Genomic DNA, 24,641 nt, shown 5'->3' with positions numbered 1-24,641 from the left:
GAGTCAATAATTTATGCTACCTTTTCTTGACCTTTAGGCTAAGATTGGGCTATTTGTAATAGTTGATTGAAAAACTTAACTGTGTAAAGCCCTTCAAAACTTTTTATTGATTTCTTTTTTCAGTTGAATGCACTTATCTAAACATCTTTTGAGAACAAAAAATAAAAAAAGAAACAGAAAATTTCAAGAAAAACTATTAACTATGTAGCTCCCTTTTGACTATTAATTTTATTTTAAAAAAAAAAAATTAAAAACATTATTTGATTATAAAGTCACCAATTTTTGAAGATGAATTTTTCAAGTTTCAAAAAGTGATTTAGATCAGTTTTTCAAAAATTTTACTCACAAAACTTCAACTTCTTTCAAGTAAAAATACATGTCAAAACATATTTTTACTTCCAAAAAATATTTTGCATCTCATCTCAGATTTGTTTTTCAAATTTCAACTAAATTTATACTCAAAAGCTAGCTTAATAATTATCAAATATATTTTGGGTGCTTTCTAAAAAAATAAAATAATACTCAGATAGCTTCCATTTATTTCTGTTCAGACTGTTCCAAGTTCTAACTCTATCACAGCAGTGTTGAAAAAAAAGAAAAACCTCAATCCTAGCAGAGGATTTTTCCCTTGAGTGAGAGAGCTGTAACTACTGTCTACGTATTGGTGGCGCACTATCAGATTTCTGTCCGCTATTTCCTCAAGACTTGGTCTCCTCCTTAACAAACTGACATCTGGTTTTATCTCTCTAATCTCATTTTCCTCCATTTTCATCTACCTCATCTTCTTTCTTTTTTTTTTTTTCGCAAATCTGACCATTAATTTCAATTCAACTGCCACATCTCATTTCCAGATTCTTGTGTTCTGCTTAAGGTTGGTTTTGGTTCCCCTATACTTTCAACAGTTCTTGAATGAGCATCATCTCATATTTTGTTCATGCTTTTTCATTTCTGAGAATGTGAACTCAACCCCATCTTCATTTTTGCCTTTCAATTCAAGATTTGGAATTCAATTTTTGAATATTTGTTTTCTGATGTTTAATTGACTCATCTCCACCATCCACCGACAGTTTATAAAAATAGCATCTTTTTAACCATTTCAAGAAAATGCCACCACTAATAACCACAAATTTCATTACCCTTCTCCTAATTGTGATTTTCATCTTCACCTTCTCAGCCACTTCCCAAGATTCTGATCTTGAGACTGATTGCACAAACAAATGGATCCATATTAGACACTTACCACCTCAATTCAACCTTGACTTGTTATCAAATTGCTCTGAATATCCTCTGTTTGACAATTTCTGCCCTTATTTACCAAACCATGGCCTTGGCCAAAAAACTCACAACAAATCACACAGCTGGTATAGGACTGACCCTTTTATGCTTGAGCTTGTATTTCATCGTAGGATGCTTGAATACCCTTGTCTCACTTCTGATCCTAGCCATGCTAATGCCATTTATGTTCCTTACTATGGTGGAATTGATAGCCTTAGGTACTTATTTGGTCCTGAAGTTAATTCCAGTTTTCAACATGGTCTTGAGTTGTATGATTTTTTAGTACATGTTGATTCACCTAATATTTGGAGTAGAAATTATGGTCATGACCATTTTTTGGTCATGGCAAGACCTGCTTGGGATTTTAGTCAACCTTTGTATAATGATCCTATAGTTTTTGGTACTTCATTTCTTGAATTGCCTGAGTTTTACAATGTTACTGCATTGACTCTTGAAGGTAGAGCTTATCCTTGGCAAGAACAAGCTATTCCTTATCCCACTTCATTTCATCCCCCAAATTTAGCATTTTTTGAATCTTGGGTTAATAGGGTAAGGAGGTCTAGGAGGAATACATTGATGTTGTTTGCTGGTGGTGGTGGAATTTCAGCTAATCCTAATATTAGGAGAAGTATTAGACTTGAATGTGAGAATGTGACAAGTATGAGTGCTAATGGCACTGGCTACCAAAAGTTATGTGAATTTGTGGATTGTTCAAATGGGATTTGTGAACATGATCCTATTAGGTTTATGAAGCCAATGTTGCAATCTAGCTTTTGTTTGCAACCTCCGGGGGATACACCGAGTAGACGATCCACGTTCGATGGGATTCTTGCGGGGTGCATTCCTGTATTCTTCGAAGATTTATCCGCGAAGAAGCAGTATGGTTGGCATTTGCCAGAGGAGAAGTATGAAGAATTTTCAGTCACTATACCTAAAGAGGATGTTGTGTTTAAGGGGTTGAAGGTTTTTGATGTTTTAACCAGTATACCAAGAGCTCAAGTTAGAAGGATGAGAGAAAAGGTTTTGGAAATGATGCCTAGAGTTATGTATAGAAAGCATGGAAGTTCACTGGGTTTGAGGAGTAAAAAGGATGCCTTTGATATTGCAATAGAGGGCACTTTGGAAAGAATCAAGTCTAGGCTTCAAGAAGTAGCAGCTCAATAATTATTATCCTTGGCGAGTCTTGGCGTAATTGGTAAAATTACCTCCGTGTGACCAGGAGGTCACCGGTTCGAACCGTGGAAACAACCTCTTGCAAAAATGCAGGGTAAAGCTGCTACGTACAATAGACCCTTATGGTCTGGGCCTTCCCCGAACCCCGCGCATAGCGGGAACTTAGTGCACCGGGCTGTCTTTTTTTATTCTATTCTATCTCTTATTGTTCTTCTTGATTGTTACTATTATTTATACCTCACCAAGGGTGTAGAGATAATTTTGTGTTTCATATTTCCACTGATAATGAATAAATGTAAAGGCATTTATCAGAAGATCTTGGTTACCATACTTCTAAATTCTAATGCTAATAATCTGCTTGTCATTTTTAACTGTACAGCAAAAAACAAAAGATTCAACCACTGTAGACAAAAATCATGTAGCAGAACCTAGCTTCTCATGCAAATGAACTTTAGAATCTAACTGAATATGCTAATAGAATCCATCCAACAATGGTGCAACTAACTGGTTAAAGGAGGTCTACTCAGTTAATAAATAAATAAAGGAAGCATGAGTTTTAGGCCATACTAAAAGGGAATCAGTAGCATTCTGATAAATCTGTGTTCTTGCAATACTGAACCTCTTGCCACACTTCTAAAAGTTTCAGTGTTTCCCCCAAACATACCCACAAAATTCAAAGAAGTTATCTATTAGAGAATTTAGAATGATCATTTCTATTGTTATTCAAGGCATAACAGAGCTAACAATGATGCATATGAGTAAAACTTCAAATGTAACTGTCTTTACCGTTTACGTATCTAGTATTAAATAGCTAGAAATCACAATATGAAGACTCACTTATAAAAGAAAATCTTCATATGAATACTAAAATCATAGTAACAGTTAGGCCAAAAAACACACTGGGCTTTAAAAAAATCGAAGAATTAGCTATAAAAGATGCAAACTGAAAGGCTTACATGTTCCGCAATGAAGAATCATCAAGAATATTAAGTCATTTCCAAAATTAGCAGGTGCAGTGAACACAAAATATCACAGATTTTCTACAGTTAAAATGTTCAGTTAAAATGAACTTCAGTAGTGTAAAGTGCATGCCTCAAGATCACCTATTGAACTTTTATAGAAAAGAACGAGCTATGACAATTGTGAATTCCCTAGCTATCTCTTACAGTTGAGCTGTTGTTCTTGTAAGATGTTTTAAGTTTCAATATTCACATTCTTGCTAATGTGGTAAAGTCTCTGTTATTATTAGATAGTAAGACAAGAAGAACCTCGCGCCACAGACCTAAATTCGATTGGCTCAGGAAGTCAGGTTAAGCATTGACTGTTCCAGGAGATGAAAAAGAATTCAGTCTTTACAAGTAAATTCCATTGAATTAAACTTGTATGTCTGATATAAAACAAATTAAGATGCAAGCAGACTAAAGCCACTCATAATTAATATTGTAGGAACAATGTAGACAACAAGCACCAGTGGTCTAGTGGTAGAATAGTACCCTGCCACGGTACAGACCCGGGTTCGATTCCCGGCTGGTGCACTTTTTGGTTCTTAATGGATATAGTTCGCTGACATGAAAATGAGAGACCAAATCAATTACTGGGAAGAATTCGTCTATTTGCTTCTTTTCTACACATTTATTTGCTCTCCTCATTCTTTCATAGTCTTCCAATGCCATATATATATATATATATATATATATATATATACATATATATGTATATATATATATATATATGGAATAATTTTTTAAACTACTAAAGTATGGGAGGAAACTCTTGTACAAATAAAGTTTTTTTTATTTATGTGAACCTGCCTTTTCTTCCTTCCTTCCTTTCTTTTTGGGTGATCGTCAAATTGTAACTGAATTAATATAGTTTGACAAATTATGATTTAGTTATAATTGATGGTGAAGGTTTGAAGCAACTATAAATTGTGTCAGACCTGTTTATTCTACAAATAATGAACTATAGTTCACATTTATTTCCAACCAAAAATTACATGCTTCATTTGCCAAACCTATTTAAAAAAAAATAGTCTCGATGCCAGCCTGACTAATAGGGGACCATTCTTGTAAGCTGTAACAACCTGATATTTATTACTACCCCCATTGTGTTTTTGGAAAAACTCACTTAAGAATAGCATTAACACTTTAGGACCACTTAATTTACATTGCTTTTTAAAAAAAAAAAATTAAGTTAAATGCATGAGAGTGTAAAGACTTTCACACTAACAGTGTATTTCATCAATTGTAACTCTTGATTTACTTTATTTTAAGGTTAATAACCTACAGTTATTCGTTTACTATACACAATTAGTTCCAAATGTTTTAAAGAGATCTAATAGTGTAAAAAAAATTACGCAGGATTAATGTATAAAAATTAAGGCTTTCTCTTTCATGCATCTTTAATTATACAACTTGGCATCTGGCAGTGCCACTTTGAGATTGAGGAGACATGCCATAGATTATCCTTTTTATTCGGGAATTAATCCATTTGCAATCAAAAGTCAAATATAGCGTCTGAATTCTTAATTGATCAACAAAACTATACTTAAAGTTTGTACTGTAGTTTCAAGTTAATGTCCATTATATCGTGTTTTTGGTACCTTAGATCCCGATGCAAAACTTACCAACTTTTCTCAGCTCACTTATTCATTCTAATTACATACTATGACTCCAGTTTATTCAGAATTGTTTTTTCTTTTTATATATATTTACAGGGATTAGACTTGATAACAATGGTCAAGAGGTAATTAGAATTTGAAAATATTTTCATTTCTATACTGGGAGTATGCGGAAATGAGAAATCTATATTTTTTGTTGTTTAAAAAATAATAGCTAATAAAATATATTTTTTTAATATATGTATATATTATATACAAAAAAAAATACATATTTTATACACTTTTCAGTTAGAGAATGTATTTAGTTTCAGCCGACCGGCAAATTTTATATTTTGCCCAATTGTTATGCCCATAGACAGCATTGGTCGATTATTTTCTTAAAATTAACTTTGGCTTTCTATAAATGATATAACTCATTTTCAAACTTAACATATTTTGATTGAGGCAACTAAACAATGTAAAAATAATTACATTTAAGTAAAAAGTTTATGAAAAACACACTGTGCCACATCGAAGAAGTGACTTAACACCACTCACCACCATTTGGATGGGTGAGTTGGTTAGATCTCTCAACTATTATAATCCTTGTATTCAAGTTCGAGCTTTAAGAATGGATGATCTTTGATAGGAACGTTTTATCTTCGCAATACGTTATTCAATACAAATTTAAAAAGAATCGAATTATTAGAATTTGAATCCCTAAGGCCCGACGGCTCACGTTAAAAGATGCAGTGACGTTGCGCACTAGTAGCTTTTTCATGCACAAATCGAAAGAAAACCAAAAACAAAAAACAGGATCTTATTATCCTACTGTTTTTATCTTTTTGTAGCTGAGGTAAGATTCTTTATGCTCAAAGGTCATGGAAATAATTAATACAGAATAATAAAGAAGATTTTGGAAGGGAGATGAAATGGACGAGTAGTGATGACAAATTGTAAGTTGGCGTTTAGACATAAAAATTATAATTTTTAAAAAAAATAAATACAATTTGGAGTTAAATCGAAATTATGATATTTAAAATTTGAAATTATGTTTGGACATGTATTTCACTTAAAAAAATGTTGCAGTTTTGTGAGAGATATTTTTAAAAAAACTCATTTTCGATTTTTTTTTCTTCAAAAAATTATAAAATTTTATGGACAAATATATTTTTTAAAAAAAATATTACGGACAAACCTGACCTAATTAAATATCTCGAGACGAAAAGCACATTAATCGGTATATACAGTTGAAAAGCCAAATGAGGGAAAAGCGGAGACCCGCATTAGTGGGGAAAACTAATAATTGCACCAACTGGCATCCAAGTTTTTAATTGATTAAGTTAAGGCTGTCCAATCCCGTCCGGCCCCACTTAATTCTAAACGGGATGGGCCCATGTTAAATGGGATACGGGATGGAACGGGATGACCATTTTGTCCCGTTTGTCCCGTCTCGTCCCGCGTCCTATTTTTTTTTTGCATTATGTATAAGAAACTTATAATCCTGCTTTTCAAGGTTTTCCTAATACCACAGTTAGAAATGATGTTTTTAAATTTCAAACGGAATATCTTCAGTATATTCGTTGTGTATTTTTTTACTTAGATTGTAAAGTGTCTATCACATCTGATATAGATCGTAATCCTGATGGTTGTGATTATTTAACTGTTACATGTCATTGAGTTGATCATCACTAGAACATGCAAAAACGTATTATTGGTTATAAATTTGTTGATTCAAAACACACCAGAGCATATATTGCAACTATTGTTCTACAAATTATTGATTTTTATGGACTCATTGATAAAATTTTAACTATCACCTTAGATAATGCTTCTGCTAAGTGCTAGCACAACTGCAGCAACTAGCTTAATGAAATGATTGCAAAATTAATCCAACTTATGCACCGGCCATTAATGAAATGATTGCAAAATTTAAAAAGTATTTTTTCTCTATTCCCCAAGTTTATTTAATTTCTACTATACTTAACCCATCTTTAAAATTAAGATGTGCAAATGGACTTGTTCGTAAAATTTATGAGAATTTAGCAATTCAAGAAAATGAACAACCATCTCTCGATGACTGCCAAGCTAATATATATTCTTGTGTTAGATCAATGTTTGATAAATATAAATCTATGGAAACAACAGGTGGTGAAACTAGGGAAGAAGAAGAATACAATGAGATACTTAGCACTGGGAGTTATGAAGGCATGAAACTCATGGAACATCAATCAACATTGCCAATTCCAGAACAATGTGTGAGAGAAATTATAGATAAGTTACAACGAAGTTATATAGGAGCTTACAAATATTAGTATAATAATTTGTAATTGGCTACTAAGAGGCCTAGTTCAAACAGAACTCTTCCTAGAATGTGGTTGCATAGATTAGGTGCTCTTCAAAAGAATTATATTTGTATGTGAGATTTGAAAGTTCTATTAATAAAATAAAAGGGTCTAAGCGATAAATTTTTTTATGAATTGTCTTACACTCTTACTTAGTTACTTAATGGCTTGAAATTATAATAAATAAATTATAACTCTATTATAAATTTATAATTACTAGAATATTTCATTACAAATTTTTTGTTATAATATTTTATAATTCTTTACTTAGTTTCCTAATTTTCGTTTAATTTTTAAGTTTATTAAATAAGTCAAAAAACTAGTTGTTGCAAATTTTAAAAAATTAGTCATTATCAAAAGAATAGTCGTTGCCAAACTCAATGCTTATTTTTTTTTTTTTAAAACGGCACTTAAGGCCCGCGAACCCGTCCCGTTCCGTCCCATCCCGTTTGTTAGCGAGACGGGATGGGCCTACCGTCTGTCCCGTCCCGTCTCGTCCCGTTTGTTAGTGGGACGGGATGGGCCTACCGTTTCGTCCCGTTTGTCCCCTCTCGTTTCGTCCCGTTCCGACTAAATATCGTCCCGTCCCGTTAATTTTGTCCCGTCCCGTCCCGTCCCATTGGACAGCCATAGATTAAGTAGACAGACACAAATCTCAGCAACTTACCGTTACTGTAGAAGGAAGAAGCACGGACCACCAAAGTTGTAATTAGGGGCGTCAATCGTTCGGTTCGGTCGGATATTTTATAAAATTTGTATCATACCAATTTTTCGGCTATTCTATTATGTATAACTAAAATTAGACTTTTCGAAACCGTCCCAATCATGTCGGTTTCTTTTCGATATCGGTACGGTTCGGTTATTTTTTTGTATTTTTTTAAATATCATATAAAATTCACCAGTAGAAGTAAAATGCAATAACATGCGTTCTTTTATAGGACTTAGCAAAACTCTCTAGACATTTTTATTGTTTAAAGCGTGATGAATTAAAAAAAATGAAAGATGGCTATAGTATAGATCCATCAACTATTCTACAACAACGTAAAAGAAATCAAGCAAAGGCAAATAAAATATAAATCATACGAGTAGAAAGATATTAACCAAGCTGGGACTCGAGAATAAAGTTTATAAAAGATTAAATATTCAAAAGGATAAATTTAAATTATATGAAAGGAAACATATTCAATACATTGTAGTTTGTTACTCATAATCACTAGAATGCTTTGTGTCTTACTAATAAAGATACTTGAAATAACTTAGTTTAAGCAGAAGTAGCATAATAGATTTTAGGAATTAGTATTTTGAGTTTAATTACTTTTGGCTTGTAATAATTTTCATAATTCCAAGTCCCAAAGAAAAATTTAATGCATTATTATTTTTAAACTTACTGAAAAATATATTTTTCACATGTAATAGTTATTCGTTACGGTTCGTTATTTTTTCGGTTTATTTTTATAAAATAAAAAACTTACCCTAATTATCGGTGTGGTTATAGATGTATATAAAAACCTATAGTTTCTTAAAAAGAAACCTAAAAATCGGTTCGGTGTGGTACAGTTCGGTCGGTTTAGTCGATTTTCGAATGTCTATTGACACCCCTAGTTGTAATGGAATGGCGATGATAACAACTGGTGGTGTACAAAGAAAACCGATAAATCGCACCAAACCGATAATCCGAGTCAAATCTAAAAAAATAAATCCGATGTGGTTTGGTTTGGTATTGAAAAATAAAACCCGACCATAATTAGTTTGGTTTGGTTTTAACTAAAAAAGTCAAAGCGAAACCAAACCAACCCGATAGTATATTTATATAAATTTTAAAATATTTTATACATATAAATATTTATTGTAATGTAATTTATAAATATTTCTTAAACTTTTTCACAGTTTTATCTTTTAACGTATTATTTCAAGTTTTTAACTTTCTTGAATGGTAAATAAATTTTAAAGCCCATAAATGTAGTAACTCAAACAAAGTTCAAATCAATACTAATGCTAACAAAAGAAATTCAATTTAATACTAGGAATGACAACAATGTTGGATAATTATTTTAGTTTTACATTGGTTTATAATGAAAATGCATAACTTAGTTTATTTTTTTCTTTAGTGCTTAGTTATGTAATTAATATTAGTACTTATTAGCTATACTTATTTTAGCATGACCTATATAGTATTTTTAGATTATGTTAATTTTCATTATCGCTTATTAATTAGCAATATTTATTTTATATAATTTTATTATTTTATATTTGTTATTGAATAGTTTAGTATAATGCTATGGCTTATCTCATATTATTGTGTTAGTTTCTTGGAAAATACATTATATAATTGTATTTTACTAAGACTTAAGAAATATTTAGAGCACAAGTTACATATTTTATGCTATGAAAATTTTAGTGAAAAAAAATCTAAAAACCCGAAAACCCCGAAAAAATCCGAAAACCCGAGAAAAATCGAGATTGAAAAACCCAATTTTGTTGGTTTTATTTGGTTTATAAATTTAAAAATCCGACACCATTGGTTTGGTTTGATAATTGAAAAATCCGAACAAACCCGACATATGTACACCCCTAATAACAACAACAAATACAGTGTAATTTCATAAGTTGAGTATGAGAATGATAATGCGTACAAAGATCTTATTTCTGTAGAAAAACTATTTTCGATAGAAATCTAATGAGAAGTATAATCACAACATTGTTGAAAATAAATATAATGGAGAAGCCATCGGAAAAAAAAAAACATCAACAATTGCAAGTTAAAAGAAAATCGAAGCAAAAGAAACAATCAATAGTATTAGAAATCTAAGTATAAGAAAGTAAGAATAATATTGATACTACAAGTATGACAAAGAAATACACTCGAGTACCTACTAACCTATTATCCTAATTTTCTAATTTAAATTCGAGTCCTAAATAATAAATCGTCTTAGGTAAAACATTTTTTTTTCTTCGAAATGAAACTTTTGAACTGAGTTCAGATTAGTTGGGCTCAAAGCAGAAGATTACAAAAGAAAAAGGAACGAAGAAGCAAGGAGAAGTCAGGTATTTTAAAACTAGTATAGGGGCGAAAAGGTAAATTAACGTATTATTTACTTAGTAGTAATAGTCAGTCAGTCAGTCAATTGGCCACTTTTTGGCACTTTTTGTAGAAGGGTCCCTCCCTAAACTGATCTGCTTCTTTTATCACACTGAACCAAGAAAATCAATAGCAAGTGTACTTTGCAGACATCCACAGTCCCTGAACTTTTAGATATTATATTTTTACTTTCTATTCCAATTCCAACTTATTTTAACATTCGTTTCATTATTAGTCATGCAAAAAACTACATATTCGTATATATTATGTTTTCATTAATGACTTTCAATGTAGATCTTAACAAATACTCCTACATCATACTTTATGTGATACTTTTTCCCTCTTTGTCTGTTTCAAAATAATGTTACATTTCCGAATTCAGAATTTAAACTTATATAATCTTATTATTCTCATTTTATTTTTGGTGACACGACTTATCTGTGAGTTAAAACTTCACATTTTAATCTATATTTTATTAAAAGCACGAAAGCCTTAGCGAATTGTCGTTCGTCTTTTTAACCCTTTAAATTTAATTTTATACTGGACAAAATAGTCATTTAAATTATTTTACAAATATTTAGGACTTGAAAATTAATTATATTTTGTGTATTAAATAATTCCTTATTTAAACTAGGTAAGAATCTTAATATTTAGGACTTAATAATTAAACTTTTACCTTATATGAATCATTAAAAAGAAAGAAAAAAATCAACGACATACTTTTGCTGCGTTTTTCTCCCCTACCTTTCATTAGCAAGAGATACACTATCTATTACATTAATTCAACGGTACCAATAAAATACTACTATCAATGAATAAATGCTTACCTTTTAGAACTTAAAACTAACTACTATTTATCTCATCTAAACCTTGATATTTATAAATAAAAATAAAATTTGTAGTACCTTAAATATGTGTTAGTTACTAAAAATATTTTATTGAATATTTATTTAATTATTTTCCTAATATTTAGGAGTTTAAAATTTAATTAAAATTTAAAAAATTCTTTTTTGAACTCTGCAGAAAGTCCTACTATTTAGAACTTTGAAAATATTAAGAGTACTTTATACATATCTAGGCTTAGGAGTTTAAAATTAACTACAATTTTGCTTATTATATTTTTTTAATCTAAACTATGTAAAAAGTCCAAAAACTTTAAAAATATTAAGAGTTTGCATTATGTAAATCTTACACTTAAATTATATATAAATGATAAACAAAATACATAAAGGAAAGAATAAAAAGTTTAAAGAGAGGACATACGGGTTCTTAGATAATAGCGGTCCACATTTTAATAACTTTCTTACGTTTTCATTTATATGCAATTCTTTTTACATTAAAATAAATACACATGACTATTTAATAAAAAAAAAATTATATTATATTATTAACTTTCAAAATTTATAAATGAAGTACAATTAATTGAAATGTTGACCAAATCATTAATAAACATATATTTTATCAATTATTCCAACAAGATAATTTAAGAGATATTTTAGTTTTTAATTAATGATACATTTAGATGAATATAAATGGATTTTTAAATACAAAAAGTAATTGCGATTTTTAAAGTAAACTCAATTTTTAAATTTTATTCCTCTCATATAGTGATTCTTGATGAAAAATTCTTATTGAATTAAAATATAATAATAATCAAACATTTAAATTTATTATGAGCTACTATGACGAATTTGAATCAACAAAAATAACTTATGTTATTTTGAGAAAAAATAAAGTACTTGAAGTAATAAATTAGCAATAAAATCTAATTCAAATCTTTTTCAAATTCATCATAAAGTAAAAAAAAAATTCAAGATGACATGACTTTTTGTCGGCTACATAAACCACCAGTGATGAAAGAAATCAAAAAATAGATCAAAACCGATTTCAATATATTAGTAAAGTTGACTTGGTTAAAATTTTAAATTAGAAGAAACAAGAATAAAAGGATAGAAGACAAAATGGATACAAAATTAGTTGATATTAAATATATTATTTTCTTTTTTCATCAATTCCAACAAATAGCCCTCTGTAATTTTTTATACATTAGTAATTTGTTATAAAATATTCCCTCAACATTAGTCATTTTCAGACTTTATACTGTCACTTAATGATCCTTTTTTCTAAAAACTATATGACCAACCACTTTATTCTGAATTTTTAAAAGAAAGATATATATTTTTTTAATTTGTGTTAATTAGATGACTCTCTGAAAATTCATGATAAAAATATATAATAAATATTTGGTCATTTGTTACGGAAGAAAATGTGACACCATAGTATTCTATTGGTACTTATATCTCTTGTACGAATGCGGCTAAATTTTGGATAATATCATGAGCACTTTTATGAGGTAGACTGAGTTAGTTTAATAATATTAGAATTTATTTTTCAGGACTTAATTTTTTTTAAATATTTTTATAACTCAAGTATATTCTTTGATAATATTTATGTAGTTTCAAAAAAAGTCTACATTCTCAATGAAGACACGCACGTAACCCTAAAACAAGTAGTAGGAGAAAAAGCATGAAAGGCGTGTGAAGTTTTCACCACATCTCATTTAATTAGTAACGATAATGTTTGGTCGTTCACATATATGTAGCTTATCTGTCAATTATTTTTATTTTTTTAAAACTTTATGTCAAGAGAAAGTTTTTGTTTTTGTTTTTATTTTTATATTTTGGCTGGAGAAAAAAGAGGGCCCAAAGTTTGTGTGGGGGGAGTGGTTAAGAGGAACATAAAGAGAGTGGTGTCCCAAAAAACTGAAAAGAAAATTGAGAAAGAAAGAGAGGGGGGGGGGGGGGGGGTATTTATGGATGATATAGGCCCAACGTCTATTCTAGTGGTAAATCCCACGCAAAGGCACAACCTTTAGCTTTTTAGCTGCCTCCAAAGATGCTCCCCATTTTTCCTAGTTTCTTCAATTTGGGTTTCTTCACTCTCTATAATCTTGATTTTTTTGTCCTCTTTCTCTGTGTTTATTAATTGTGGGTGGGTAGTCAGTAGTGTAATGTAAATATCCATTATCCAGCTGCATTTAATTTGATCTCTCTAGGATCAGTCAAAACATGTCATGTTCTTTCATGTTTTATTCTTTCACCTTCCTGGAATTCTTGCCTGCCTTTGTTTCTGATAATGTGCAAACAACAAGAGTGGTTAACAAAGAAGCTGTTTTTTCTAAATGGAAGTTATGTTGGTCTCTTCCCTTCTTGTAAGTTCTTCCACTCTCTCTCTCTTTCTCTGTGTGTGTGTGTGTGTGTGTGTTGTGTGTGAGAGAGAGTGAGATCTCCTTGTCAAAATGGTTTTCTTGAGATTCAATGTCTGTTGTAAGGATTGTGATTTGTTTTTGTTTTAATTGATTTCTTATAAATATATATATATTTATTTTATTTTTTTGTTTATGTGCTTTGCTTGCATGCAGTTCCTTAATGGTGTTGGTCAAAAGCTTTACATGTATCATAAGCATTAAGCTCCAGTATAGTGTAGTTTTCATGGGTTCTTTGCAAATTTTCTTCTAAAAGAAAGAAAACAAAAGACAATCTTTTTGTGGTCTTAAATCTTCGCCATTTCATTGTTTTAGCCTGGGACTATTTATCTGTCTCATAGATTAGTTTTCTTTGTGTACTTTTATTCTATTACAGTTAAAAAAAATAAAATATAAGAAAAGGACAAGATTAAGGAAGCAATAATGATTGAGCTCACAAGACTAGGGCAGTAATACATTGTTTTTTCTGAAGTGTTCTGTTTGTACTCATTAGCTGATTACTCAACTGTTTGGCCAGCTGAATAAAAATGTCATCTTTTACAGTTGGATTAAGAAAATGCTATTTCAGCCTGCAGTTTTGTTCTTTACTGTTTATGATTGAGAGTAGAGCAAATTACACTAGAATTTATCAATTTTGGCATGATACTGCATTATGGATTGCGAACTCGTATTGGGTTTTAGCACATGGATCTCTGGTAATGCTAAGTGAGTGATTTTGGTAAGTAGAAGCAGATCACAAAAAATGCAGAGAGATTTTACCGGTTTCAGCATGTGTTGCTTATCTGATCTTGAACTAGGCTAGCTACTCATCCAAGAAGTGCTAGTTTGGGATCATATAAATCTATTTGCAGTGGATTCTTGGGATATTAGTTACTCAATAAAAGAGGAACCAACTGGATTCTTAAAAAATGATGTAATGTAATGAAGGAACTGAGACCTAGCAGCGTTGACTGTGAAAATTGTGAGATTTTTATGTTGTACAACATCTATTGTTCCTTGTTATTTCAACTGTAGCAACTTCTTCAGCTTCTTTATGCTTGAATTTCTCCCATTGTGTGTAATAGGTATGGATTATACAATGTGTTCATTCGTTGGTATACATTATAGGTGAAAAGCTATCTCACAATTGGCCTTTTCTTCTGCTTCATCTTCTACCTTTTTTGATTTTAAGTGGTGACAGCATGCAACTAAAGGATTGAGGTTGCAATGTAAGAGGTCCCTGCTACAGTTGACAGTACCATAAACTTGCAAAACTCAATCGAACAGCTGATTAAGGTCTCATTTCTTGGGAGAACATAATGTTGGTTAGCAGCGACTATGATCTGAGTTTATCATTGCGGTATGAGGAACCTGTGAAAGAAGCTCTCAAGGAGACAATACTCAAGCAAGAATACACGTTCAAGAAGCAGGTACTTAATTATACCTACTACATATTTTGTTTGAGACCTCAAAATGAAAGTAGCCTAATTCTTAAAAAAGTTTTGTAAAATCATGACATTCCTGTTCTTTTCTTTATCATCCACTTTTTCTATTTCTTTAGGTTTATGAACTTCATCGCCTGTACGACACACAAAAAATCATGATGAAGGATCTGAGCTGGAAAGAGTTGGATGGGGTTTATTTTAGCAGAGAAGGCCGACAAGCAAATCCAGTTGCATATGGAAATTGTATCAGACCTTCATCCATGCCTGCAGAGAAGAGAATTTGCAGCGTCCCTAAGGTAATTGAACAAGCAATTTTTGTAACTCATCATAAGTACTTCAAGTTTTTGCTCCTTTTTGGTTCTGTCTTTCTTGGTTAACCACTAGATTTTGAGTGGATCATTTGAAGAAAAATTATCTTGCTTATAAAGAAATCGGGAAAAAGATCCCTTGGGAGCATGTAGCTTTACGTGAGCTTGCTTTATGTTATTCTTATATTTCTTTATGTGTTTCAGGTGTTGAACTGGTTACAAGAGAAACGAGACACCTTTCCAGGTTTCCAGCAACGGCTTTCCAATCCTCAAATTTGTTCCCCTCATTATCTTGATCATATTGCCGGAAAGAACTTGAATAAGAGACCTGGTTTGTGCAGTAGTCTAGAGTCAATTGAGAGAAATCATTATTACCATGGTGGTGTCGTACGTTGTCCTGAGGAGGTTAATCTATCATTGAGCATTGGTAGGAACCATCTGGAAACAAGTGCCAGAACAAAAACTTTTAATCATATAATTGATTTAGAAGAATCAGATGAAACACTGGCTGATACTAAAACAGGTGGCCGAACAAAGACTTGGAAAAATATTATTGATTTAGAGGAATCAGACCAAACAGTGTCTAATGCAGAACTAAAGCCCCAGTCTCCTCTGAAGTCTGTAGCTCAAGTTTCTTATTCTGGATATAAGCGTCATTACCAATCCACCCAAAATTTCACAAACACCATTAAGGATTATTGGTTTGATGGCACTCCAAGAAATTATTTCGTTCCAGATGGCAGCACGAGTTGTGTGGAGCAGAACTCTTTCGCTGAAGGTTTGACAGTTCTTTATCCTTCTTTTGCAGCTACAAACATAAAAGGCAAAGCGCTATCAATAATATGGCTCTCTGTGTTTGTCTGATCTCTACATGTTTTGCAGGAGCTGAACAATGTGAGGGGCCTCTCATTTCTGACGATATATCAGCAAAGAGAAAAATTATGTTTTCTGATGAACGAGCTTTTTTGGACCTTAACAAATCCATATCTGATGATTCTTTTCACTCAAGGGAGTCACACGGACTGGCTGATGAACCTCGTGGAGGTACCTTCCCCCATGTTTCGAATTGGAGAGAGCGGAATGATAACAGTTCAAATGAGACCTCTGCTTTTGTTCACCAAAGAATCCTTAATTCTGCGACTGGAAGCAGCAGCAGTTATAAAAGTGTGGAGAATGTTGGAGTTGACCAGTTCTCTATAAACCTCAATCAGCAACTTTCAAAAAATAGTGGTAGTCCTTGCAGCCCGATTAAGAATTCCGATTACAAGAAATCAGACTTGATCGTTGAATTTCGCAATAGGGATGATCAAGCTCCAAGTACACCAGAAATGAAAAGCAAGAAAGCCAAGCAAGATGCAGTGTCTTCTCCTGAATGTAAGACTCGAGATATTGTTAAGGATACTGGTTCTGACAGATCTCCTTCGTCATGCAAATCTTCTTGTTTTGAGGACACATCAAGTGGCGTAGAGACCATGCAATCTGGAACTCAGTTAGGAAATTCAAGTTCCTTCCACTGTAATGCATTTCAAGATTCTGAAACACTTAAAGCAAATAAATCTCCGCACCAGGAGGATGTCGACTCTTCCAGTAACAGTGATGACTTGAAGGGAAAAGCATCAGAAGTTGATGGTCTGATCATTAGGGGAGCAGTGTCTCTCGTCTATCTTGCACTGGAATGTTCTGAACCAAGTGACGCTAACAGGATGAAGAAGATTGAAGGTGAAAATATCGAACAACCACAGAGTTCTTTGGACAGTTTTGAAGAAATGGTTCTCAAACAACCTGAAAGCTCAGTTGACGACTATTCTGTAACCTCAAATGCATTTGAAGTTAACGACACAGAAGGAAAGGACAATGGAATAACATTGAAGAGAGGAAGGAGAATGAAAGATTTTCAGAGGGACATTATGCCAAGCTTGGCAACACTATCTAGGCATGAGATTTTTGAGGATATAAAGATTATGGAGACAGCACTTAGATCAAGAGAATACAAGAGACTTAGGTCCAAGACGACAAGCGAATACAAGTGGTTCAATCCTGTGAGAAATAGGAGGTCTAGACTCAACTACGTAGGCCGCAAGCATTATTCATGAACTATTGATTTGATCATTGGTAGTAGGAGCAAATAGTGACCAATTTTAGCACAGAAAGATAGGATCAAGGAACTATTTTGAAACTTGTGACTCTTGACCATGATACTATTTTTTGAACGTCTTTGTTAAGAGTTCAATTTCAGAGCATACTTAATTTGCTCAGTATTCTGTCTATGCCTCTTAGTTCCTTTTTCTTCTTTAAAAGATTTGCCTAGGAAAGGTTTGTGAATTTCTTTAGTTTTCTCTTTTCTTTTTGGATTTTTTACACGGACGTTATCTTTTTAAAAATTATTGTTATACCTATTAGTAGTATTTTTTGTTTATTTCAAATATAGCATATTTTATTATAGATATAGCATTATGGAAAAACATTGCAATCCCTTAATTACCGCTATAATTGGAACCCCATTTAAAAGCCAAAATACTAGTACCCAATATTTAAGGAACCGTTTCCATCTTCACTAAATACCGAAAATCTCAAAGAATTTCTCCTTAATTCGCTGGTTTATGCCATCTTCTTCTAAAAGGATTATTGCATTATTCGCGAAGATGCTTTTGTTCTTCAATGACACAATAAAGAGGAACTAACAAGAGATGCTAAAATATAAAAGTGATATACCTATAATAGCATTGTGATTTATACACAACAAATATCATCATTGTATGATAAGGGTGGCATGTGGGCCGTGCCCGGTCCTAAGTGGGCTTCGTGGGCCCGGTCCTAAATGGTCCCGGACTTCTTGTTGGAACCGGATCGGAACCACAAACTAATGGTCCCGGGCCTAAGTGGGCCCAACATATACTTTCTATTTTTTAAATATTTTTTTTATAGAAGTTACAGAAAAAAAGGTAATAAAAATATCTAAGGCAATTTCATGTAAATTATATTATAGAAGTGTGACCTAAATTTTTTAATTCAAATTTAAAGACAAAAATAAGCTATATTCGATATATATACATATCTTAATATATATATATATATATATAGTATATATATAAGCTATATTCGATATAAGATGTATATATAGTATATATAAGAAAAAGTGTAATTATAAAAAAAATGGGGTTAAAACAAAGTTGAGGGGGTTAAATGCCTATTTTATAAATAGCCAACGACTATTTTGGCAGGTAAAACAGCCATATTTTAAATGCCATAAAGGATATAATGTGGCGAATTCTTTTTTTTAAAAAAAATTAGCCGTTGGGCCCGGATATGCCCGTTTAGGACCGCTTGAACCGGCCCACTTCCCAGCCGATCCCGGTCCCAACTGGTCCCGATCTCGCGGGCCTCGCCTATGGGACCGACCCACTATCCAGCACACCTCCCCACGGTCCCGGTCCTATCCGGTTAGGACCGTTTAGGCCCACCGCCCATTTGGGCTTGCGATCCTGGGCTGGGCCCGGTCCTAACCGGCCCACATGCCGCCCTTAATGTACGATATATACTAATATACATCATATACTATTAAATATTATCGTTATACTATGTATATTTACATTATACATAATTGTATGCTATTGTAATATTGTTGATGTATGTATTCCACATATATATTTATTATCCACTATTATTAATATTAGTATACGATCAATGTATACGTATGGCAGAATTGTTTTGATAAAATATAACATTAATATGTGTGTGGTTTATACTTGGTATATTATCTGGTGTAATTATACATAATTTACATCATGTATAATTATCTATTATAAATTGTACATAATTTATTATAATTTACACATGGTTTATACAACATATATTATTGTGATTATGTAATTATATTTCAGGATTCAGTATGTATATTATTATATATACATGTTAAATTCCAGATATATTAGTTTCATTTTTTTGTAAATGGGAACAAAAAGATTATGAAATGTGAGCAATAAGTGCAAGTAAATTTTGGATAGTTGATTAACATTTAATTTTTTGTATAAAAATGATACATAACTATTCTCTTGAAAATATTACCTAGCAAAGAAATAGGAAGCAAACGTATAGGATTGTTTGTTCCGTGAATCTCGTCAGCTTGGTTTTTTAAGGAATTGAATCGATTTGGATTTTTTTGAACGTGATTCTCGGTCCAGATTTATAGGTTTTCATTAAGGAATGTAATTATTTAGTTTCCATGTTGTGTTAATTACGTACTAAAAGTTTCTTAACCCCAAACAGGCAAACTCATTGCTTTAAGCCCAGACAAGTTGAGGCCCTAAGAAATAATAATAATACACACACATATATTCTAGTTCCCTATGTCACTTCTGCCAATTAGAGCCAGAAACTATTTGATCAAATGTAAAAATGCAAGGCAATGCTGGGAAACTCTACTCTGAGTCTTCTGCAATTCCTCTGGACATTGGGTGATGGGATATGCAGGAACCACCACTGCATCAACTCCTGGTAGCTTTAATTTGCAAATGGCTGTCCATCTCCATCTCAATCTACAACCTTTGGAAATTAACACAGATGCTTTAGAAGTAATAAACATTTTACATGACAACACAACTCTTTGCTCACATGTTATAAATGATTGCAGATTATATTCTTGCTGCATCAGCTTCTAGCTCCATAATATAATCCACCAGTTATGCACAGGTACAGGGAGCAAAATATAGTAGCAGAACGACTAGCTCATTTTGGCTCAGGCTTGACGGGAAGCAGCATAGATCACTTTTTTTGGACGTTCTAGCAGAAGATAGAGTGGGACTCTAGACAACATCAACCTGTCATGAACACCGGCCACTACAACTTTTTAAATAGATCTACTCAGAATCATCTTTTTTTGTACTCAACGAGATCCTGTTTGTTGTAATATATAGTTTAAATATTGCGCCCTTTGGGTTTAGTCACCCACCTAGGTGATGCCCCAGAAACTAGCTTAGGTGCTTCTAAGCGCCAACCCCATGTACGTGCCACTTTGCTTTAATATAATTAATCTTTCCAGACCAAAACAAATACTTCTTACACGGATTGTGAGTATAACTTAAAACTCTTTGTATAATTATTACCTATTATTACTAAATTAAGGCCTTTACTTTCATATCAGCTTTTAATAAATTTCTTCCTCTCTCTCATTGATGAGAATGTTGATATTGAAACAACAATGTCTCTTGAATAATCTTTAGGAGTTGATTATCTTTTTACATAGTGGACCAAGATTTCTGCACTTCAAAGTGGATTTGAACAATTGAAAACGTATGAAAAAGATTTTTGATTTTGTATTAAATGGTAAAGAATTGGAACTTGCAAATGTAAGTATATGCTGGTTCTTAACTTGGAAGTTTGCTCCATCCTACTTTAGCATTATAAACCTGCTATTTGAAAAATATAACATAACAAGAAAACCCAAATACAGGTAGCAAACAAATTTAGTTAAAAGACTCATTCATTAATATTTAAGAACAGATCTTACTTCAGACAGATTAATAATTTGGTTTAGGATTTTGGACTTGAGGTTTTATGCCTGCTCGCGGCCTAATAAATTGCAATTAGCTGTTGTGGGTAATGGGTATGCTAAAAAATGGTTTGGATCACCTAGGGTATCCTCTAGTAAGTTTAATTTGCTAATAAGTACTATGTCTTTAATTCAGGTGAAAGTCAACTACTTCTAACAATAATGGAACAGGATACGGTGCAACTATTTCTAACCTTTTTTTGGTTTAGCGCCGGTGTCCCATATCCATTTTGGAGTCCCGACTACTCCGTTTCACGTTGCATAAGATCCATTAGAGTGGAAATATTCTTTATCAGAATTTTTTTATTTTCAGACTCGAAACAAAACATGTAACATGTCACTCTAATTAATCTTATTGTTTAAAGAATATAGGGGAAGATCATTCTTCGATATTGAATGATTGGACATTGGCGTTATTTCATTTGAGAATGACATGTTATATGTTTCATGCCCAAAAGAAGAAAACGATTTGGCTGTACATACACCAATAACCCATGGCTGCCAGCTATATTTTCAACTTTCATGTTTTATATTAATTTCAGACACAATAAATAAATACTACTACTACATTCTTAATAAATTTCTACAATCAAATCTTTGTCTTGAAATCTAGGATGAAGTTTGTGAGAAATAGGACGACTCAAGTGATGAGTGCGTTCTAGATTAATCATTATGTCGCATTACTGTTAAATAAACATATCATTTCAATTCAAGATGGGCAATTTTCTTGGAGACCATTCATTTTCTTCAACATCAGTAGTAATTCTTTTTTTGTCAAACCGGCTAAATATGACATGGTAGGACCTAAGCACTTCTAAATGTTTTTTTTAGAGTCATGTCTCTCCATATAAAAAAGTTTGATGAATTAGTTACAAACTTTCTCTTAATATAAGACCCATAAAATCCTTTTCAAAGTGAAAAACTTCAAATTCTAAGCTCCCTAAAATCCTTTCCTAGTGCTAGATGCCATCATCGAGGTGATCACACAATTAAGTTCACGGATTCATCCGGTTTTCGCTATCTGCTTTAAAACTAACTAATTCAGATTCACAAAGTAATTAGTGGTAAAACAAGGTTGATAGTAATTTTCTTAGTGTCTTATAACGACAATACTGGAAAGAAGAATGGGAAGGCATAGGACATTAATAAATTGTCACTGCTCAAAACTCTCTATATTCAAACGTAGTACTCATAATGCTTCTTTCTAGAGCTGTCAAATTTGGCCCAAATGACTCGCACAACCCGATTAAGGTTGGACCGGTTATTGACCGCTCATTTATTGGCCGATCTTGATCCAACCCATCTCAACTTATTTAAAGTTGGACTGATTTTTAGCCCAAATCAGCTCAAATTGATCCATAAGTAACTTTGTCAAAATATCTTAGAAATAATTTTTTTAATTTTGATATGTTATATATAATCATAACAAAAGAAAAGGAAGTCTTATTGACTCAACCCATTTTGACCCGCCTATAATCGACCTAACCCGCCCATTTGACACCCCTACTTCTTTCCAACTTCGCATAATTGAATATCCTCTTTGAACATTCATATAGATCATCAATTAGCTGTGATTTGAAATCAAACATTCAAAGTCAACAACAACAATATACTCAGAGTAATTCTATATAGTAGGATCTGAGAAAGGTAGTGTATACACCTTACCCTTACCATGTGGAGGTAAAGCGATATGATGTTTTCAATTGACCCACGACTCAAGATAAGTATAACCACAACAACAAAGAAAAAGAAAAACGGTTGGATAGAATCCATAAAAAGAAACAGTAACAATAAGGTATATAATAAAATAACCGGTATAATAGAAATAATAGACAGTAACAGAAATCTAATAATCGAGAAATATGAGAATATGCAATAATACTATTGGAGAGTATTGTCTCGCACTAGACGAATGTTTAGATTTGGGATTGGAGTTGCCACTTGGTCGTACTACCTAGATGCATGTTTTGATCTCATCAAATATTTTTCCATTTAAAGGCAAACATATATAGTATTTGGGCCGATTGACACTTGAACGTACCCTACACATATTGCAAAGTGTAGTGGTGCACACTCATTTAAGATCTTGGATCTGTGTCTTATTGCTTTTCAACTCTACTGTTTGTGGACCATGCATCCTAAACCAGCATTACGGAAAATGAAAAAATAAAATTAAAGAGTTGGGTCTATTTCGATCTTGGGGTTTAAATATTTCTATGCAGAATTTCAAACACAACTCAATAAGTAGGTTTGGAAATCAAGAGAAAGATAAATGTGTCCAAATTATCAGAGGCAAATGTAGCTTTTTCGATTGTGGGTTTATTTGAAGTCAAAAGTTTTGATATGCAATGTAAATAGTATACGTAAAAATCTATTAAAATCTCAATAAATATTATATCTTGATCAATAATTTTAAAACTACAATAAAGTTAATGCAAGATTGAACCCCATATTTAAATCTTTAATCAAGCGAAGTAAATTACAATAAGAAGTGACATCTATTGGAGGTCAACTCCCAATGAGCTATGAACAATTGAGGGCAGGAAAGAAATACGAAAATGGGGACAAATAAAGAAGATGTCAGGTTTAATTATCTTCCATCAAATAAGATCTCTTTGTCCCTAGCTACCTAGCTAGTTCCTCCTACTTCATTGAGTAACCTACAAGAAAAACCAGAAGCCCTACTGTTTTAGTGCCTCGTACAGCTAGGGTTAGGGAGCTCTATTGTGGCTATTAGTGTAACTATTAATATATTCACTAACTTTTATTTTTTATTTGTTTGTAACAAAAAAGTCATTTAACTATGCCTACAACACTCAGAAGGTCACTTAATCAAATTTATTAAATATTTGATAGCCAAATGCCTATGTTGCCCTCTAAAATCTAAATTATCAACTTTTATCTTTTGCTTTTTTTATCTTTTGCTATTTTAATATTATAATTTTTTATCTTTTTAATCAACATTTAGACTTACCTATAGAACAAAATATTTTATTTAAAAATAAAAAATAAAAAAAATATTTTTCTAGCATATATAATGTCTAAATAATAATATAATTGGACATAATATTCAAGAATATGAATGTATATTACAAAAATACCTTTATTTTAAATAATTATTTTTTATAGTAAGTGCATGGAATATATACTTTAAAACTTTTATTTTCTTTCATTCTCTATTGTGTAAATTAATTTTTGAGTTTTTTTTATCAAAATTATTATTATGAATAAATTGTTCTAATTAACTTTCTACTATGCTCAATATTTTGTTATTCTAACATTATATAAACTTAAATACTTTTTTTTTAAAATTTATAAACAAAATTTATTTATTCTAAGGTAAGTCCATAATATAAATTTAAAAGAGAAAAAATATTATATTAAAAGCTAAACAAGAAAATAAGATACACTTAGAAGTAATTTTTAAAAGCTTGGCCAAACACTAATAGCTGCTCAGAAGTGCTTTTCAAATTAATTAGCCAAACATAAACTGCTTCTCACCAAAAATACTTTTGAGAAAAACACTTTTGAGAAAAAACACTTCTCAAAATAAACTGATTTTTACAACTTGGCCAAACAAGTTATTAATCTCGACAAATTCCAAATCACGACTTAATAACTTTGT

The 24,641-nt window shown here is 31.8% G+C and overlaps 2 protein-coding genes and 1 non-coding gene across 5 annotated transcripts; all 3 read left to right on the top strand.

Moving 5' to 3' along the window:
• Positions 1-539: 539 nt before the first annotated feature.
• Positions 540-2,762, top strand: LOC104092843 (probable xyloglucan galactosyltransferase GT19). The gene has a single exon (XM_009598526.4). The coding sequence runs from the start codon at positions 1,105-1,107 to the stop codon at positions 2,437-2,439; it is 1,335 nt and encodes a 444-aa protein (XP_009596821.1). The 5' UTR covers positions 540-1,104; the 3' UTR covers positions 2,440-2,762.
• A 1,150-nt stretch (positions 2,763-3,912) lies between these two features.
• TRNAG-GCC (transfer RNA glycine (anticodon GCC)) lies at positions 3,913-3,983 on the top strand. The gene has a single exon. It is a non-coding gene; the product is annotated as a tRNA-Gly (tRNA).
• A 9,279-nt stretch (positions 3,984-13,262) lies between these two features.
• On the top strand, positions 13,263-17,735 carry LOC104092850 (uncharacterized). 3 transcript variants are annotated; one of them, XM_009598540.2, is made up of 5 exons: positions 13,263-13,682; positions 14,917-15,145; positions 15,277-15,456; positions 15,673-16,246; positions 16,351-17,735. In XM_009598540.2, exons 2-5 carry the CDS (start codon positions 15,035-15,037, stop codon positions 17,559-17,561), a joined length of 2,076 nt encoding a protein of 691 aa, XP_009596835.1. In that variant the 5' UTR covers positions 13,263-13,682; positions 14,917-15,034; the 3' UTR covers positions 17,562-17,735. The 3 variants fall into 3 exon arrangements, with proteins under 3 accessions (XP_009596835.1, XP_009596830.1, XP_018625143.1); XM_009598535.2 differs by having other exon boundaries at positions 13,264-13,682; positions 14,908-15,145; XM_018769627.2 differs by lacking the exon at positions 13,263-13,682 and adding an exon at positions 13,715-14,800 and having other exon boundaries at positions 14,908-15,145.
• The last annotated feature ends 6,906 nt before the right edge of the window (positions 17,736-24,641 follow it).

Source organism: Nicotiana tomentosiformis, chromosome 8 (assembly GCF_000390325.3).
Source record: "Nicotiana tomentosiformis chromosome 8, ASM39032v3, whole genome shotgun sequence".
Taxonomy (NCBI): Eukaryota; Viridiplantae; Streptophyta; class Magnoliopsida; order Solanales; family Solanaceae; genus Nicotiana; species Nicotiana tomentosiformis.
This window is presented reverse-complemented; position numbering and strand designations above follow the sequence as displayed.

Bases quoted from the DNA above. Each gene is read 5' to 3' on its own strand.
- LOC104092843 (XM_009598526.4), top strand. From the start codon at position 1,105: ATGCCACCACTAATAACCACAAATTTCATTACCCTTCTCCTAATTGTG.
- LOC104092850 (XM_009598540.2), top strand. From the start codon at position 15,035: ATGTTGGTTAGCAGCGACTATGATCTGAGTTTATCATTGCGGTATGAG. The intron at 15,457-15,672 runs GTAATTGAACAA...TATGTGTTTCAG, and splicing joins GAATTTGCAGCGTCCCTAAG to GTGTTGAACTGGTTACAAGA. The intron at 16,247-16,350 runs GTTTGACAGTTC...CATGTTTTGCAG, and splicing joins GCAGAACTCTTTCGCTGAAG to GAGCTGAACAATGTGAGGGG.